The sequence below is a fragment of the Lepisosteus oculatus genome, chromosome 6 (assembly GCF_040954835.1).
Source record: "Lepisosteus oculatus isolate fLepOcu1 chromosome 6, fLepOcu1.hap2, whole genome shotgun sequence".
NCBI classification, from domain to species: domain Eukaryota; kingdom Metazoa; phylum Chordata; class Actinopteri; order Semionotiformes; family Lepisosteidae; genus Lepisosteus; species Lepisosteus oculatus.
Genome location: NC_090701.1, coordinates 31,309,924 through 31,327,474, shown reverse-complemented (window position 1 = coordinate 31,327,474; position 17,551 = coordinate 31,309,924). Strand labels below are relative to the sequence as shown.

At 34.3% G+C, this 17,551-nt stretch overlaps 1 protein-coding gene across 3 annotated transcripts in view; it reads right to left on the bottom strand.

Annotated features, from left to right (window-relative positions):
• Positions 1 to 2,339: 2,339 nt before the first annotated feature.
• LOC102693827 (dynein regulatory complex protein 11) overlaps positions 2,340 to 17,551 on the bottom strand; it is a 36,873-nt gene continuing 21,661 nt past the window's right edge. For all 3 annotated transcript variants that reach the window (XM_015354089.2, XM_015354091.2, XM_015354092.2), the window contains 14 exons: positions 16,242 to 16,447; positions 15,299 to 15,383; positions 14,556 to 14,687; positions 13,791 to 13,866; positions 11,329 to 11,435; positions 10,324 to 10,410; positions 9,714 to 9,775; positions 9,214 to 9,296; positions 6,262 to 6,369; positions 5,526 to 5,725; positions 5,191 to 5,277; positions 4,895 to 5,072; positions 3,316 to 3,554; positions 2,340 to 2,991 (listed from right to left, as the gene is read on the bottom strand). In XM_015354089.2, coding sequence (XP_015209575.2) covers positions 2,872 to 2,991; positions 3,316 to 3,554; positions 4,895 to 5,072; positions 5,191 to 5,277; positions 5,526 to 5,725; positions 6,262 to 6,369; positions 9,214 to 9,296; positions 9,714 to 9,775; positions 10,324 to 10,410; positions 11,329 to 11,435; positions 13,791 to 13,866; positions 14,556 to 14,687; positions 15,299 to 15,383; positions 16,242 to 16,447 — 1,770 coding nt within the window. In that variant the 3' untranslated portion in view covers positions 2,340 to 2,871. The remainder of the gene's footprint in view (positions 2,992 to 3,315; positions 3,555 to 4,894; positions 5,073 to 5,190; positions 5,278 to 5,525; positions 5,726 to 6,261; positions 6,370 to 9,213; positions 9,297 to 9,713; positions 9,776 to 10,323; positions 10,411 to 11,328; positions 11,436 to 13,790; positions 13,867 to 14,555; positions 14,688 to 15,298; positions 15,384 to 16,241; positions 16,448 to 17,551) is intronic.

Sequence of the window (17,551 nt, the reverse complement as noted above, 5' to 3'; positions counted from 1 at the left end):
CTGGCAGACAATTGGTTTAAGGGAGGATACTTCATGAATCGGATCCCAGTCCATCACAGTCAAAACCAACCCAATTCTAAATGTGAATGTAAAAATGTAAGTACTGAAAATATATGTGAAAAGAATAAAACAAACATCCTATTAGAAAGTCTGTTTAGTCACAATTAACCTAATTAAATTGCTATTAAAATAGTCAGGCTCGTTTCCCTTTGGTTCATTCATTCACACCTCTGGTTTCCTTTTTTTCTCCTTTCTTCCTATGTTTATATTAATGTTGGATTTATACAGTTTGTTTAGGTAACAAGTCTGTCGTACCATAATGGTTGTTAACATTTGTTCATTTATTGTATACGGTACCATGTAATATTCTTTGTTTTGCCTGAGAACCCAATAAATAAATTGAACATATAGTAAGTGGCAACCAATCTATTGGAATTTTTAATTTTCCAATATTTTTTGCTTAAAGTAGGATGTGTAGAAAAATAAACTGTTTTAATGCATTTTAATTCCAGGCTATATTGAAGTAAAAAATGAACATTTTGAAAGGAAGTGTAAACATTATACAGGCACTATACTGTAAATTGTTCACATGAACATATCAATACATGTCTGAAGAATTAGGTATTCTCCCTTGTGAGCAGGGTACAGACAAGCAAGGGCAGCATAAATACAGTATTCATTTAAAATAAGATTTAAATAGTTCTATTAAACTAATTTACAGTCATACAGGTCATATCTTTCATGACAATCACTTAAACCCAGAAATGTGTACATAAATACAGTGCCTTGCAAAATTATTTGCCCCATTTGGTTGTTCCTTTAGGTTGAATGATAAAATCTTGAGTTGTGATTAGAAAGAAGTTTCCTTCTTTCTAATAAAATAACTCATCAGTCAGAGGAGGACTCTGAGTGAGAGTATTTTTTTTAAAGTTAATATTTTTAGTAAAAACATGAATGTTCTCTTGAATGCTAAATACTGAAGTTTTACTGTTGAAAATAGTTTAAAGCAAACTCATAAAAGTGTTGTGTTTGAGCATTCTGATGACAAATATTCACCTTTAAAATGTGTATATACTGTATCATTTTTAATTAACAAAATGGGATATCAATGGAAGGGAGTGAAAACATTTGCAAAGTACTGTATAGTTCAGAATTAGCGTATAAAGCAAAAAATGAAGAAAAAAACAAAACCTATTTTCTAAAAATCAGATAATTTTAGTGTAAAGTGTTGCTTAGAGATTTACCTGACTGTTAACTGATAAAGGCACACAAAAGGGCTTCCTTTTGGCTGGGTTCTACTGCTGAAGCTCATCATGTCCAATCGATTAAACTTACATGATCATTTTATTAATGAAAAATGTGGACACTCCCTGATTCAGAGTATACAAATGTCTCTTCAGGGTTAAGATAGAATCCCTTAACAGTCTGAGAATGTAACTGTGGTCATGTTTGTGATAATTGCATATTATTTTGTTGAATTTAAGACATTTATAATGGAAACCCAAGGCATTTACACCATGCTGTTGTTAATGTCAAACAGAGACATACATAAAATGAGTATTTTGGCTCATCATTTACAGTATCATGCTACCACCATAATACACTTACATACCTTAAAAGATACCAAACACATATAACTTCTTCTGTTCCACACATTACCTTATTTTTCATTAAATTTAATCTTCACTCATTTTATAACCACTTTTTTATCTTTGGTATTCCAACTTAACATTTTGTTTGGCAATCAAAATTAAACTGATTTTAACACTGATTGGTACTGTACTTGTTGAAAAATGACATAATTAGATCAATGACTCTGTTTACCAGCCTGAACACATACTGTACCATAACAATTCATGAATGACCATGAAAAAGCTAGACAGCTGGCTTCATTTAAAAGATACTCACTAGCGTTTAAAACAGGTACAACATATATCAGAAAAAAAAGATGATTCACTGTGGCTTGCAAAAAGGCTCTTATAATAAAATACATGTGTGACATGGCTTTTCCACAGGTCATTCATTTTCTAACTTGCATGTTGATCTTATACTTAAGATATGCTAGTAAATATTTAATATCAAGTACTGTCTTGTGCTTTGCATAGTACATATTGCACAATTTTAAAATACGAAGACTCTGGTTACACACTTCTTTCTTGAGCGAGCTTCGAACTTCCCAGTGAGCCAGGATAAACAGTTGAATATTAATGACTAGTCCTCTAGGGGGCTGACAAAGCATGTCGGTGTCAGTTTATCAAGGTCTGATTACCAATTGGCTACATATTAAATAATAAGAGAAAAAAATACTCATGATTGTCCAAAGGACAGGCTCAGTGAAATGTGGATGTTGTGTTCTTGTTATATTTTTAAAATTCATATTACAAGTACTTACACCATCAAAGACAGAAGTTTAATTGATTAAAATAAATGCCATGAGAAAGACAAAGACTTTGGATTAAAACCGATCTATAGTGCATAAGCATTCTTTAAAGATACTTTGCTTAACCTTAACTTACTGGAAAAAGAGCTTCTGATTCAGTTACAAACTATGAAAAGAATCACATGAATATAACTGAGCAAAACAGACCTTTTCAAATATTGTGATATACTTTTAAATATATATTATTAGGTTCTGACTGTTTGTAAGCCTTATATTTTATTGCAATTTGAAGTGCAATTTCAAAAAAGATAACTTGAAGATAAAACAGTAATTGAGAACTAATTTGCTTTTACTTTATACGCCCACATAAACAAAAAAAAAGCAAAAACACAAAATCAGCCAGATGAAAAAAGGTAATGACTGTGAGATAATGCATGTTCTAATTTTTATGATTCAGCAGAAATGACAGGTTTGTGCTACAGCACTGCTTTTCATTTTTTCTTCTTGGGTCCTGCTTTGCCTTTCCCCTTAATTTGATCTTCCTCTTCACCTTCCTTCCCTAATGCAGCTCTTGCTCGTTTCTTTCCCAGAGGAGTTTTAGTATACCAGTTCTGGAAATTAAAGAAAAATGTGATCTAAAATCAGTAAATTTAGATAAATTGTAATAAAGTATCTATTTGTTATACAACAATGGTACAACTCATGATCTGTCATAATGGAAAATATCAGTATGTAAAAAAAAACAACTATGCACTGTATAGGGTTAGAAGCATCTCTTGGAAATTAAATAATTACAGGATATTTGTTATTTACTTGAAGATATTAAAATCCAACAAATGAGTATTGGTAGCATACTGTATATTGTATGTCTATAAAACATGAATTAAAGGTAAACAAAAGAACCAGAGAGACCCAATGGAAACTGGCTTTATTACCTTAAATGCCTCCTCTTCATCTTGAAACACAGGGTCAATTTTGGCCAGGGGGGCAACAAATTCAGTGGCTGTCAAGGGTCGCTTTGCCAGTTGCTGTATACGGCGCTCAGTTAGAATTGTTCTGACCACTTGCACCATATGTCCCTGCGTGTACCCATCTGAAATCTTAGCCAATGAGCTCAGGTCTAAGGCACTTGTGACTTCACCACCATTTTCTTTTATCAGTTGTCCCCACATAACTAGGATATCAAAGGAAGAAAGTGTTTTAATAATGTACACATACATAACACTTTATTTATTTTTAAATAATTGTACTGAATTGTTTTAAGTACAGTACAAGAATGTTCCTGTATCATGAATATTTCTATGCTGATCTCCCATTTTTTTATCCTTAAACACTGTTAACTTATTAAAGAATCCTACAATATGTAATGGAAAAGTATATTGTCAGGAATATCTCGGGAAACCAATTATGAAACTTCCATGTATTTCAGATTTTTTCTCTATACAGTGATGTCTTGTGTATAAACCCCTATGTACTGTATACAGTATATACTGTATGTTACAGCTAAGAGTTTAGATAAAGTGTGGCATGGCATTGTAAACATTTCCAGATTCAAAGCAGAGGGGATGTAGGGAGTCCAGACACTGTGATGGAAAGCAATCATAATGTTTACCTTGGTTTACCTAGTTAATTAAGTTGTGGATAAATGATTAACTGTCAATAAGCAGTCCGGAAGTTTGATCACATCAAGATCACAGAGGAGAAGAAGAGGAAAATAATATAATAAAGAATAATAAAGAAAGTCAGAGCGCAAGAGAGAGAGGAATCTGGAAGAGTTGAAGCTTGTGCCAGGCAAGAGCCCCTACTTCATGACCATCCAGACAAAGCCCAAGTAAAGTTAAGTATTTGAACCTTGCTAGGAAGAGCTGGCTATTCTGTGTTTTTAGGGAAACTTGATTTCCTGAGTCAATAATATCTTGGTTAAAAATGGCCTTTCCTGTTAAGGGGTGCATTTTTAGAATAGGGAGATAGGCTTCTGTTTATTCTGTGTCATCTGGGCTAGCAGAGAGAGAGATTTAACTGCAGGTTGTATTGCAAGCTATTTAATTATAAGACCTCATGGCCTCGGTAGGAATTTTTTAAGACCTTAATACATGGTAGCATTCTGGGTTAGGATGCTATGCCTCTGAAATGCCTCTGTAAATTTGTAAATACTGAGATTTGTGTGTTGTATGTTTAGTTTTCTGTAGTGTAGTGTTTGTGTTGTAATTGTTAATAAACATTTGTTTAACCAAGTCGGCCTGTATTATTACTCTTTTAACCAAAGCTGTGCCAGAAAACAAAGAATTCATGATTCTCTAACTATAACAACCACTCGGGTATTTTCTTGCAGAAATAACGTACAAGTTGGGGGTTATGAATATTCGTTTTACTTATTGACTAAACTGTTCAGTCAGTTCCTGACATTTACCATTTTTGTAACCCCCCCTTTGTAACGATATAAAAGTAAATAAAAACAATCTGTGTATCTAAGCTGAATGCAGCTCAGTGGTAGCAGACAATTAATGGGCTCACCATATCTGGATGCATAGTCCGGGCGTGGAATGAGGATGATTTTGCTGTAGACTTTGCAGAGGGACTTTATATCTGCATTGAAAGGTTGATGAGATGTACCAACAATCAGAATCCTGTCTTCACCTTTAACAGATTTTAGAATCTTCGGCAAATCTTTTTTAAGGCGTTTTGGATCTAACTGTTTACAAAACAAAAAAAGAGATAGTTCAAGGTAAACGTTATTTGCCATAATAACTTGATACACAGAGTATGTAATAGCAATGTTATGCAAATACAATTGATCAATTCAGATTTACCTCTTTCTCATCTTTGGGGACTTTTTTATAAAACATTTTTTCAGCATCTCCAATCCATATCACAGAAGGCTGCATCAGTCTGGCAACCTTAAAAAATGCATAATAACAACCTAAAACTGACATCCAAAACTAATAATAATAAAAAAATACTTGTTTAAGGCAGAGACTTGTTGGGTAAGAACACAAGATTCAGTAGCATTTAACAATACTGGAGGTTTAAGACTAGTGCATAGGTCATAGCAGAATCATGCTGAATTTGGTAAAAAAATATGGTTAAAAAAGCACACTATGGTTTTCAATAAAAAACTAAAGTCAATAGTGTCTCAGAACCTTACCTTAAACACCATATGCAACATCATTTGTAACCCGCTCTTTCCAGGGTATTTCCCAGCAATACTGAGAGGGGAGAGGTCGAAGAGGTTGGCACCTGTTTCAGTGCAAATGGCATGAACAAGCATCTTCTTGCCCACACCAGCGGGGCCAGTTAACAGGATCGCCTTCACCAATGGTGCCTTTTCATGTACAGCCTGAGAGCCTGTTATTTATTTACAGTACATGTATTTAACTTTCATTAATGTGATAAAACATGTGTTGAATAAAGTAAAAATCAAAAGAAAATATTAATGCTATATACTTGTTTAATTTATCTGAGTACTTACAGGATTTCAAGGTACATATTTACTAGTCCAGAGTAATAGAAATGTGCATATATATTTAATTTGAAATATTATTTGTAATTTTCAGTAGAAACTTTTGTATAAGATGACATAATGTTTTTAAGAGAAAAGCATGTTATATATACATACAGTATATCAATTACCTAACCCACACAACTATTTAACTTCATTTCTTGGAAGCTATAATGTGAAACAATATAAAGAATTATATAGTATTTAAAAGTTTTACATGTAAATGTTTTGAGGCAAAGTTTCATATTTTTAAACCTTGGTACACTGTGCAAGAAAACATCCTATCACACCAATAGTGAATCTTCGCTGGGTCAGTCAGTAATTATGATGAAAAACAATATCAGGACTCATTGAATACAAAACAAGTGATGTTATTAAATACCTAAGGGTATGACGGCATACAAAGCTATGACTTGTCGCACATCAGACAGAGAAGGCATTGGCTCAATATCTGTTTGGCGCAGTGTTGTTCCCAGGTAGCTATAATCACCTAGGTAGAGAAAACAAAAAAACAATCAATTTAAGTTAGATCTTAAATTAATTTGATTTAAAGAAAAAAAAACAATGAACTACAACAACAAATTCCATTTAGAAACAACTGCAACAGTTAAGTATATATACGCTAATATATTAATTTCCTATGTATTCACCATGACAAACCTAAACTAGTTGATGTGTAGAAAATTACTTTTTATTACTCTTTAACTGTGTGCAATAATAGAGGTTCGTGAGACTAAGGAGGAATAAAACTCCTAACTCAGAGATAAAGTCGTAGAAAGACACAGATCAATAGGGCTTAGTATGTATACTGTAGGTAAGGCATTATTACAGCAGAGAACAAAGGTACAGTATTAGAAGGAGGAAAGGAAAAGAGAATACCTAAACATCACCTCCATAGAAGTGATATGAAAGCTGTAAGTGAATATCAGTGGTCCTAGGTAGAGTGTATAGGGAATAGTAGGGTAACCAGGATTGAGGTTTGGTGACACGCTTGGAGACTGACTCAGATACAGATATTGATCTGGGAAGTAATCCATGTGAAAGTGGTGCCAGAGATTCCTAGGTCAGCAAGTGTGAAGATAGAGGTGATGTGGTGAAGAGCTTGAGGATCTCAACTATTGTAGAGAAGAAGGAAGTAAAGTCATCATCTGAGATAGAGGAGGGGGGAGGAGGGATAAGAAGATACATAAAAAAATAGTGGATTGTTAGAAGACTAATATGATTGATTGGTGAAAGGGGTATTTGGCAGCAGTGAGAGCTAAAGAAAAAGATAAGAAAAATAGCAAGAAATGAAAGGCTGAGGGCTGTGTACTGTAGATCTCCTCTAGAGATGAGGTGAGCGAAGATGATGTACTGTAAGTAAAATGACTGGGTGTGGCAAACTTAAGTTTACAGAAAGAAGAGAAAGAGAACAGAAAGAAGAGAGCTGACATAAAGGGTTGGATTGGAATTAATACAGATGGCAACTACAAGACAATTACAATTATAAAAGTGGATGTTTAAGATTATTAGAGTAGAGAGGGAGGAAAGGGAACAAAAGAGGATTTAGTGAGCAGAACTGGACATTGGTAGAGAACAGTGAGAAGTGACTGAGAATGGGAAGTTACTTCAAGAACGTTAAATTCATAAGAGTTATCATGGAGTTATCAGCAGATATCGAGGCTGATCACAGAGCAAGTCCAAATCCGGATGGACTGTAGATATGATCCCCGCTTTAATTAAAGCCAACTAGCCATTCCAGAGAATACCTTTTATGATGCATGGCCTTAAAGAAAGGAGGTAGAGGTAAGGAGATTAAGTGAGAAGAGATGCATCCAGGTTAAATAGGTGGAACACAAAGTGTGGAATGAGTGTCTTGGACAAGGGGGCTACTGAGAAGAGAAGAAAAAGAAGGGCCAAGAGTGAGGGGTGAATGGTGAGAGCAGGAAATGAGAAAGAAGGAGGAAGCAGAGCTTGTGCAGAGGCAGAAACAGGGAAAGCCTTGCTGTGCTTCTTGTTTACTTCATTTGTCATTTTCTCGAAGGACTCCTGCAGGCAAACTCTGTGGGACTTTGTGTCTGAGAGCTGTGCTAACACTGACACTGAAACCCACACCAGTGGAATGAGACACACTTGGTAACACCAACGTGAGATTAATGAGGGTGTACAGAGTACAGTGTATGGTTTTTGTGTCAGTCTTTAATTAAGATAATTTAAGTTTGTACTGAAATCCCAAATTTGCTGCTGGATTTAATGCCACACAGCCACACCAATTAATAACTAATGCTATCCAACAAAGTGAATGACTGACTTCGTATATTTTGTGAAAATGACCAACATCAAATTGTCCAAATGACTATTTAAGGTGTACCTTTATGTGCCAAGGTATACCATCATTTGTCTATTCTGGCTTTATTAGACATTTTGTAATAGATATATACTACTGGAGAGTATGTTCAAATTGAGTGTATTTTTCTTAAGACTGGGCAGTTTTAAATCTTTCAGTAATCTCTAATGTGATTACTACAAAAAAGTAATAACAAAAAGTTCAAGAAAAAAGTTGATCTAACATAAATAATCAAGCTATGGTGACAGCTTCAATAATCCCAATTTCGAATCAGAATGCTGTATTCTCTCAAGAAATCAGACCACTTAAAGACAATTTTAATTTTCTAAAAATATTATTTTATATACTGTATGTAATATATATTTATTTTGTGCCAATGTACCCATTTGAAAGTAGAGCTCTTTTTGGTACAAGGCATCCAGATTTCATATATTAGTGATGATGACTATCTTTATGTGATATAATGAAAGTGATCTGTTTGGAAACGACACAGAATAAAATGAAAAAGAAATGGAAGCAGAACCCATAACTGCTTACTTGGCGTCACATTATTCATCAGGCACCACACATTTTCTATTATGCTGCATTATATGACCTCTCTTTAAAATGGTCATTTCTGCATATCAGCATTTCTGCTTACATTATGTTACTATAACATCTTAACAAGCTGAAATTCAATGGTTAAAATGGTTCAATTTAATAGATAATATGAAAGCCATCATAATATAACACTCCTGAATGTTATGGTTTTACTTACTGTATACAATCATGGTGAAACCCAAAAGACAGTATGAGGAATCAGTTTTAACTGTAAACCTTCTTCTTCTAAGGAATGCTATTGTTTTGTTCAAATGCAGAACAAAAAACAGCTTCTCACACATTGAGCATGTTGTCTATGATTATTGTCTTCCTATAATTGTATTACAATATATGTGACAGAACGAGAAAGGAGAAATATGGATGAAACAAAAATATATAAAAATAACAGGATAGTATAATCATAATTACCTAAATAGTCCTCCAGTTGAACCTTTTGAGCTTGTTTAAGCAAACCCTGCTCCACCAGCTCTTGATATAAAGATTCAATACTCCTGTAAACAATGATATGATCAAGAGAAATGCAACAGATTTGACACCACTAAAAAAAGAGTTGGTCCTATTTACATAAGTAACACTACTGTAATTATAAGCCTTGCTAATATGAGTAGCCCGTTCATTTGATAAAGACAATTTTAATTTAATAATATGAATAACCTAACATAGAGTATTAGACAATGCTTTGTAATAGTAACAAAGTAAATATAATCCCACAATAAATAATTTATAACAAATTTTTTAGTCTTTTCCTTGTTTTTGAATAAAATGTGCAGTATGCAAAACAACACCAAAAGTGTACACTGTGAACACAATATATAAATGGTAAATAGTGCTTGCAGTTTATGTAGATACAACCAATATAAGTAGACACATTCAATTTTTTTTCATTTTAATATTACAAATGGGCTCACCTGTCTGCTGTCAAATCTTTGTCTTTCTTTTTCTTTTTTCCACTCTTTCCTCCTTTCTTTTTCTGAAAAAATCACAAATGCAGTTACTGCAGTAAGAAAATAATAAGCTACTGATAAATTCAAAATTTAAGTCACAAAAATCTTTGAACGTCAAAATCTATATTGCTAGTAATTGATCCATCTTGTTGATCAATAAAACATTACAATTGTCACTTGCCTGCCCTTTTATACTAACTAAATAGACTAATTAATTAATCAGAGTTGCCTGATCAAATAGGCCTATTAATTTTAATTGTACAGTGAATTTAGTGATGAGTATGAGATTTGCATTTTGTCTTAAGTAAGGTGCACGTGAAGGTTTTGAAACTGTTACAGTTGTTTCCATGTTAAAAAATGCTAAAATCTAGTTGTGAGCAGTAGAAATGACTGTGATGCTGCATTTCATAACTTCAGGGAATTTCTGAAAGAGAATAAAATCTCACTAGAATATTCAAAATCAACTATTCATATTAAGTAATACAAACTTATTTATTACCAATTCTAAACTAATTTTAAAGAATTATATTAATAACAAATATTGCCTTTGCAAAATAACAAATTAACATTTTACCTTAGCATTGCCTTTGGGCTTCCCTCCTTTGTCTTTGTCCACAGCCAACTTCAGATTGGTCAATTCCTGTCTCATTAGCTCATCTACCTAATAAGGAATAAAATAAAGCCCACTCAAATGCAGTCTACACAGTGTCATGCACAAACAACACTGAACTGATACTCTCCCAGTTTTGAATACACTGCTCTCACAGTTTCACAAGTCTCATGGGGTCCACAGCAGATTTAACTTTGATTGGTATTGATTGTGGAGTGATGCAGATTTCATTGACAGCCCTGCAAGCTCATCTGCAGCTAGCAGTTCACAAGGGTCACTGGTGTTCACAAAGCTAAGAATATCCTGTATAAATTTATCCTATTGAGCCCCGGTGATTCTTTGTCAATTGAATACCCCTGCTCAGTAATTTTGGTCACAGTCAGCTAATGGCAGACCAGACATGAAACCAGTAAAGTCTGGACAATAGGGCTCAGCTGAAACAATGCTTTAAATGGCTGAAGCCCCCAAACTGGCAAGATTTTAATATGTGTTAATAGTATTAAATACTGTATAGTGGAAGGCATTAAAAACATGACAAATGCCTTTTGTTACAATACATATTTGATGTTTTTAATGCCTCTTATTATAGTATGAATCAACAGAAACAAATATATATATATATATCTCATCAAAACTCTTCAAAGACAATTCAATTCATTTTAGTGTGATTTTCAGTTCCTAAAATCTTAGAAACACAGATTAAAACAGACAAAACACCAACAGACGAATTTGTCTTGATTTAAACATTTACAGAGCTTGCTTGAACACAGCTATTGCCTTTTTGAAGATGCCCAAAATATGTGGCTCTTCATTAAGACTTCTAAAAATGATTTATTTTTTTAAGAAATTGATTTATTCATGTGCTCCTATCTGTTTTAAAGAAAATGTAGACTGCAGAGGTAATGTGAATTCAGCAAAAATGGAAAAGATCATATCAAAATAAAAGTTCTGGAATGGAGTATCCCATGCCTGAATTCTGATTTCATCTTCGATTTCTCTCCTCTTCTCTTCTTTGATCAGCTCAGCTTCATGCCTCTGATTGAAGTTCTTAGCTTCATTGCGGGTTTCCCAGACAGCTGGAAATTGAAAAGAAAAGGTCTTATGCTATTGTAGCAGACAAGAAATGTAATTGTAAAGCAGATGTAATGTATGCACATTTTCCATACTCTACAGATGCTACACTCAACTCTCACAGCATTTTTGTTTAGATATGGTATTTACATTGGATTTAAAAAATATTCACACTCTTACAATAGTGTCCAATTTTGCTGAATTACAAATCGTGTATAAACATTTCAAAATATTTTAATTAAAATTTGAAAGTTCAAATCAAAATGTTCAGTGGTAAAAAATGTTAATATCAGCAGAAACAGCAAAAGAAAACCGAAAACTAAAATATATTGGTTTGGCCAGTTATGGCAACAATTATACCTGAGAGTCTTTCTCAATGAGTCTGTATAAAGTTGCTTACCAAGATGCTGCAAATTTTGCTCATTCTCCTTTGCAAACTAGCTCAGGCACGATCAAAGGACATTCACTTTGAGCTTGTCAAGCCACTTCAGTGTATCTGTGTCCTCATGCTTTAGGTCATTGTCCTAATGAAAGGTAATTTGTCTTTCTAGTTTTAGGTCTTTAGCAGACTGAGGCAGGTCTTCCTCTAATATTTGCTTCATCTATTTTCATACTTATCTTCAATCAAGATAAGCTACCCAGTCCCTGCTGATGAAAAGCAGCTCCATAACTTAGTGCTACCACCACAGTGCTTGATAGTAGATATGGGGTTGGAAGGGTGATGCATTATGCTGGGCTTGCACCACATGTAAAGGTTGAATTAAGTTCTTTTGCAACATCTTTGCAGTATCACTTACAGTATTTGCTTTGTTGCAAACTCCAAGCGGGATTTGAGATGAGATTGCCGCATGGTCCAACAGGCCAATTCTGTGGAGTGACCACGATATTGTTGACTCATGGACATTATTCCCATGTCAGGCATTGGAAATGATAGGTTTTTTAAAGATGCTGTTTGCCTCACAGTTACATCCTTTACTAGTTTTCTTGTTCACCAGCTGCTGAGTTTGGAGGAATAGCCTGATTTGGCAGTGTCTGGTTGGTTCCATATCTTAATGATTGACTTTGCCATGGTCAAAGGGATAATCAGGTTATCTATTTTTTACACTCCTGTCTTGATCTGTGTCTTTCTACAACAATAGCTCTGAGTTCTGAAAGTGTAATGGTCTTAATTTTTTCATCTGCGCTTGAAATTCACTATATGACAGTGGGACCTTGTAGAGATAGGCACAGTATGTCTATTCTGAAATTGTGTGAACCACTATTATTGCACAAAGAGGAATGCCACTCACCTATTTTATGACTTTTTAAATTTTGTGCACCTAAAGAAAGTTAGGTTTGCCATAGCAAAGAGTTTAAAAGTTATGTAATAAATGTAATTTGTAATTAAACAAAACAGCACATCACTGGAAGAGTGTGAATACACCTATATAGCACTGTAGTTCTCAAGTGCCCACATTTAAATATTCTACAATATATTCAAAAAACTTTACAAAAAGTTTTTTTTTATTGCATTAAGTCTTTTTACTTGGTACTCAATTGTGGTTATTTGTAAAAATATTTTAAAAATAAATCAGCAAGGTCTGCAGATTTTTCTGAAAAGGGAATCATTACAAATTAAAATAAAATAATTCCATGTTATGTATTTATTTATCAAAGTAATTTGTACTTTATTAATGAATAACTTGTTTAAAGTCAAGGTAATTAATTTTATTGTACCATGTGGAACAATTTCAACTGATAGGTTGACACAGCTTCATTTGAGAGTTTATAAATCTAAGCCATCAGAGAGTCATCAGTCTTGTTTAGAACAATTTATACGATTTGCATTTGAATATTGAATATGCATTCTTCTTTTACTATATGCAAAAGTTTCAACTGTGCATTCTTCTAATGACTGAAATAATGTTTTATTGGTGTAGATATTTCAACTGGATTTTCTATCAGAAAATGTCTTAAGGCTAACTGACAGAAACCAATGTGCTTTAATCAATTTGAAATTGTTTTTTGTTGAAGAGACATCATTGGATGTTGAAAGACAGTTCAAGTATCATGAGAGGTCCAATCATTTATTTGTGTGTTGTGTACTAAAAATCCTATCTGTGCCTCAGATATGGGATCTCTCCTGAATGTTATACAGGGGTTAATTTTTTATATTTCAGTCAATTTCAAGGTAAGATCTAACTTATCTTGACTATATGGTATATCCATGCCAAAAGAGGGAAAAACAGAGCTTTAACATTTATAATGTAACTACTACAATACATTCCGAATGTATGTTTTTCTAGAATGATTCAAATATTTTGAGCTTACTTTACATTTTTTGGGAAATTTAATGCAGATTCTAGATTTGTATTTCTCACTTGTATAGGTTGTATGTCCATTTTCAATTTCAGACAGAAAAGCAGATGGAAACATTTTTAGTCCAGGTTCCTCTTCCTGTAAGATAAAATAATAACAACATTATGCATCCTGTAATTTCTCTGCGCTGCTCTTTTGTCTCGTTTTTTTTTACTATGTCTTTACACACATTAATAAAACACATAAACATTGCTTATAAATTAATGGACATTAGGATAAAAACAGAAATACTGTACTGTCATTTCTCAAAGCCCCACAGGCTTTTTTCAGCATCAGGACCAACAAAATTAAAGAAGCTTGCATTCTAAGTATCTGAGTGACATGCTAAATTTGACTGATGACCAATTATTTGGCAATACAGTTAGAAAATGAACTCCGCAGTATGTTTTACTTCATTTGATGAGCATAACTATTTTGTGCAATATTAAAACATAATGTGAAAGCTGGAGCTTTTGCAAATGTTAAGGAAGACTGCAAGAAAGCCAGTGTAGTGTCCACCACCCATTATGGGATATACTAAAAGATTTATATGACCATTTAAAGTAAAAGCACAATTTGTTTGATGGAGCTGAATATTTATGTTTCAAGCTTATTTTTTTGTTCTTCAAACTGAAAACAAGGATGAACCTTGTAGATGGAGACCCTTGTAGATAGAAATCCTCTTGTTGCATAACTAGATTTGGCCAACAATAGTCATGACAAACATTTCCAAAACAGATTCCAAAACAATAAGCAACTTTATTGCTCTTGATCTGAAACATACTCACCTCCTCTCCTTTCCCTTTCTTATCCTTATCTTTCTTTCCCTTCTCATTCTTTCCTTTGTCCTTTTTGTCATCTTTTCCTTTGGTTTTTTTGTTGGCTTCTTCTTCTTCTTTGGCCGCCAGTTCCTCTATTAACTAAAATGAAGCCAAGCAGTCAAGGATCAATTATAAAATATTTTCTTTTGTTTTCTATCATTACTAAACTTATTCAGACTACCTACATTAACACAGAATAAAAAAAGATACAAAACAACTAACTTAAACAAAGATGACTGACTTAAATCAAGAGATTTCATCCATCCATGAGAGAGCTGGAGCCAATCCTGGCAAGCAACGAGAGCAAGGCAGGGTTCAACCTGGGCAGGATGCCAATCCATCGCAAGACACACACAGACACAAACATGCACAGACTCACATGTGGGCCATTTTTATCAGAAGCTAAGCTGGTGCACCCACTGTGAACTTACGTAGACACAGGGAACATGCAAACTAACGCAAACAAGGCGAGAACATTCAAATTTCATGCAGATAGCATGCCAGCAATTGAACCCAGTGCCCTAGAACTGCAAGGCAATAATGCAAACCACTGCACCACTCTGCCACCTAAGAGAGTGCAGTAAAACAACACATCTGGCTGATAAAATATTTTATAAATCACAGGTAGGGTAATAGAGGTTATTTACTGCTAATATAAAAAATAAATCACAATGTTGGATTAGAAAATTCAAGTTACAGTTTCTACCAACCTGCTGGGGCGTTTTCTCTGCAAAAATCAAGGCAGAACCCCCATCTTCATCTTCAGGATAATCAGGAAAGCTGCCAGTTGCATCACTTAAAAAAAAGAGAAATGTTTTGAGGTGCTGCAAATAAATTTTGACATCAATTAAAAGCTAATTAAACAGAAGAATAGGGTTTTTATATGCTGAACAACATATAGTACCTTGAAAAGTATTCAAGCCCTTCTAATGATGTCCCATCAACATATTTAATTTTGATTTTTCACTGTAATTTCGTTGATGTCACACCTGCTGCCAATCGGAATCCTCCACACAAACGATCTCGCCCCAGTCAAGCACCAGATGGAGGCAATCCCCGCAAACGCCGCAGATCAGAGCCATTAACCAATCAGGACAGCCCACTGGTTACTGCACCCTCCACATCCAGACTTATCTAAACCCTCTCCTACTCTCATCTCATTGCTTGGTATTGGTAGCTCCTTAGGAACTTCTTGCCTTGCATTTCCTCTCTTGCTCTTTGTAGTCTTACTAGTGGCCTTGAATTCGGAACCTGTTCTCGACTTCGTTTCTCATCTAGTGATTTGGCTTTGGTAGTACCGATTACTTTCCCTGTACACATCTTTTCTGACCTGCGTCCAGAATCACTGCGTGCCTTACAGTTGACTTTTTAACTTGTTCCGCCCATGAACGTGTCCAGTTTAAGAAGCTTGATTACAAATGTTTACTTTTAAAAAATGTGCAGAACAAAATGGATCATCGTTGGGAAGGGATTAATTCTTTTGCTCAGCACTGTTTATGTTTAAACACACACATAAATGTACCATGTCCAAGAGAAACAAAACAAAAATAACAAAACAGAAAAAAGAACTGGAAAAAACAAAACAAAAAAAGAAACAGTTAAGGGAATCTGTCACTTTCCCCAAGAGCTGACACTTTTGAAAATCATCCTTACTGGCACTCAATAAACCATTGGCGGATCTGATCTTTCATGGTCTCTTTCATGTCAGGTCCTTCCACATCCCTCAACTTGTCTTTAATGGTGATTCGAGTTTTCTGAAACTCCTCCTCATGCTCTTCTTGCTTTTGACGCCTCTGCCCTTCAGTGACTTGGGCAGTCTTCATGGCAGAAGAGGTGTGGTTGTGTTGTGGACCCAGAGACTTTTTGGTCAAAATAAAAAAAAAAGAAAATTAAGTATTAGAAAATATATGTCCAGGAAGTTGAAAGAACTTTCCTCCAAGAAGTAAACTGACAATAAATGCATAGTATTTATATGAACACCCCTCAGTTTCAATTCTTTGGCTGCTAATGAACATTTGAAAAGCCTGTCTTTGATTTCTATAGGAACTGTCAAAGTGGGAATAAATGCAACAGAAAACAGCAAAAACGAGGGTGTTTGTACAGATAGGACCACTACATCTTTCACCTGCCTACATCAATCATCTAGTCTCGGATTACTCTGCAACAGGAATTCTGTAGCCTCTGGTCCAACGATCCTGAGCAGACTGTCTCCACAACCTGCTATCACAATGCGGGTACACACTCAGTATACTCAGTATCAAAACTCTGTTAAAGACCTCTTTAATACTGCACTTTAACTATAGATACAGCACTACACATGCCATTAGAAACAGGCATCCTACAGTACATGAATGGGTCCGAAGCATTTCGTAGAACTTGACAAGATTTGCAATATCACTGCAATAAATCACAATGTACATTTGGAAAGAATATAACTACATCCTGGAGTTTCTCTTGCTGCAAAAACTGTTAATTATGCACAGTTATTTTACTACTATTTTATTAGTAGAAATGTGTGAAAGCATTTGTTTAAGATTCCTTAAATAATCATAAGGGTGCCTTCAACACAGATTGGAGTACATTTGTTAAATTACGTTAAGTGATTATTAAACCACCAGGTGACTTCAAACTGCTGTTCACCATTGTGAAACTTAGCAGGTGGGCACACCAAATGACAGGCAAATATATTGCTTTAGGCTATAAGTATTATTGCATTAACTGCTTATCTGTTTTATTTTCTCACATTACCAATACTTTATTTCTTACAAAAATTAAGATTAACATTTATAGAAAATAGTGGCACTAGTTTAGCATGCTTCCTTACATACACAAAGGATCCGTTTATTTCCCTATAGAATGTAATAATTGATTGTTGATTAAATGTTAAATTCACATACTGTACTTCTGTTTCTAACTGTGGAACAATAGTCAGGGAATATTTGCAAAACAAATACAGTAAAACA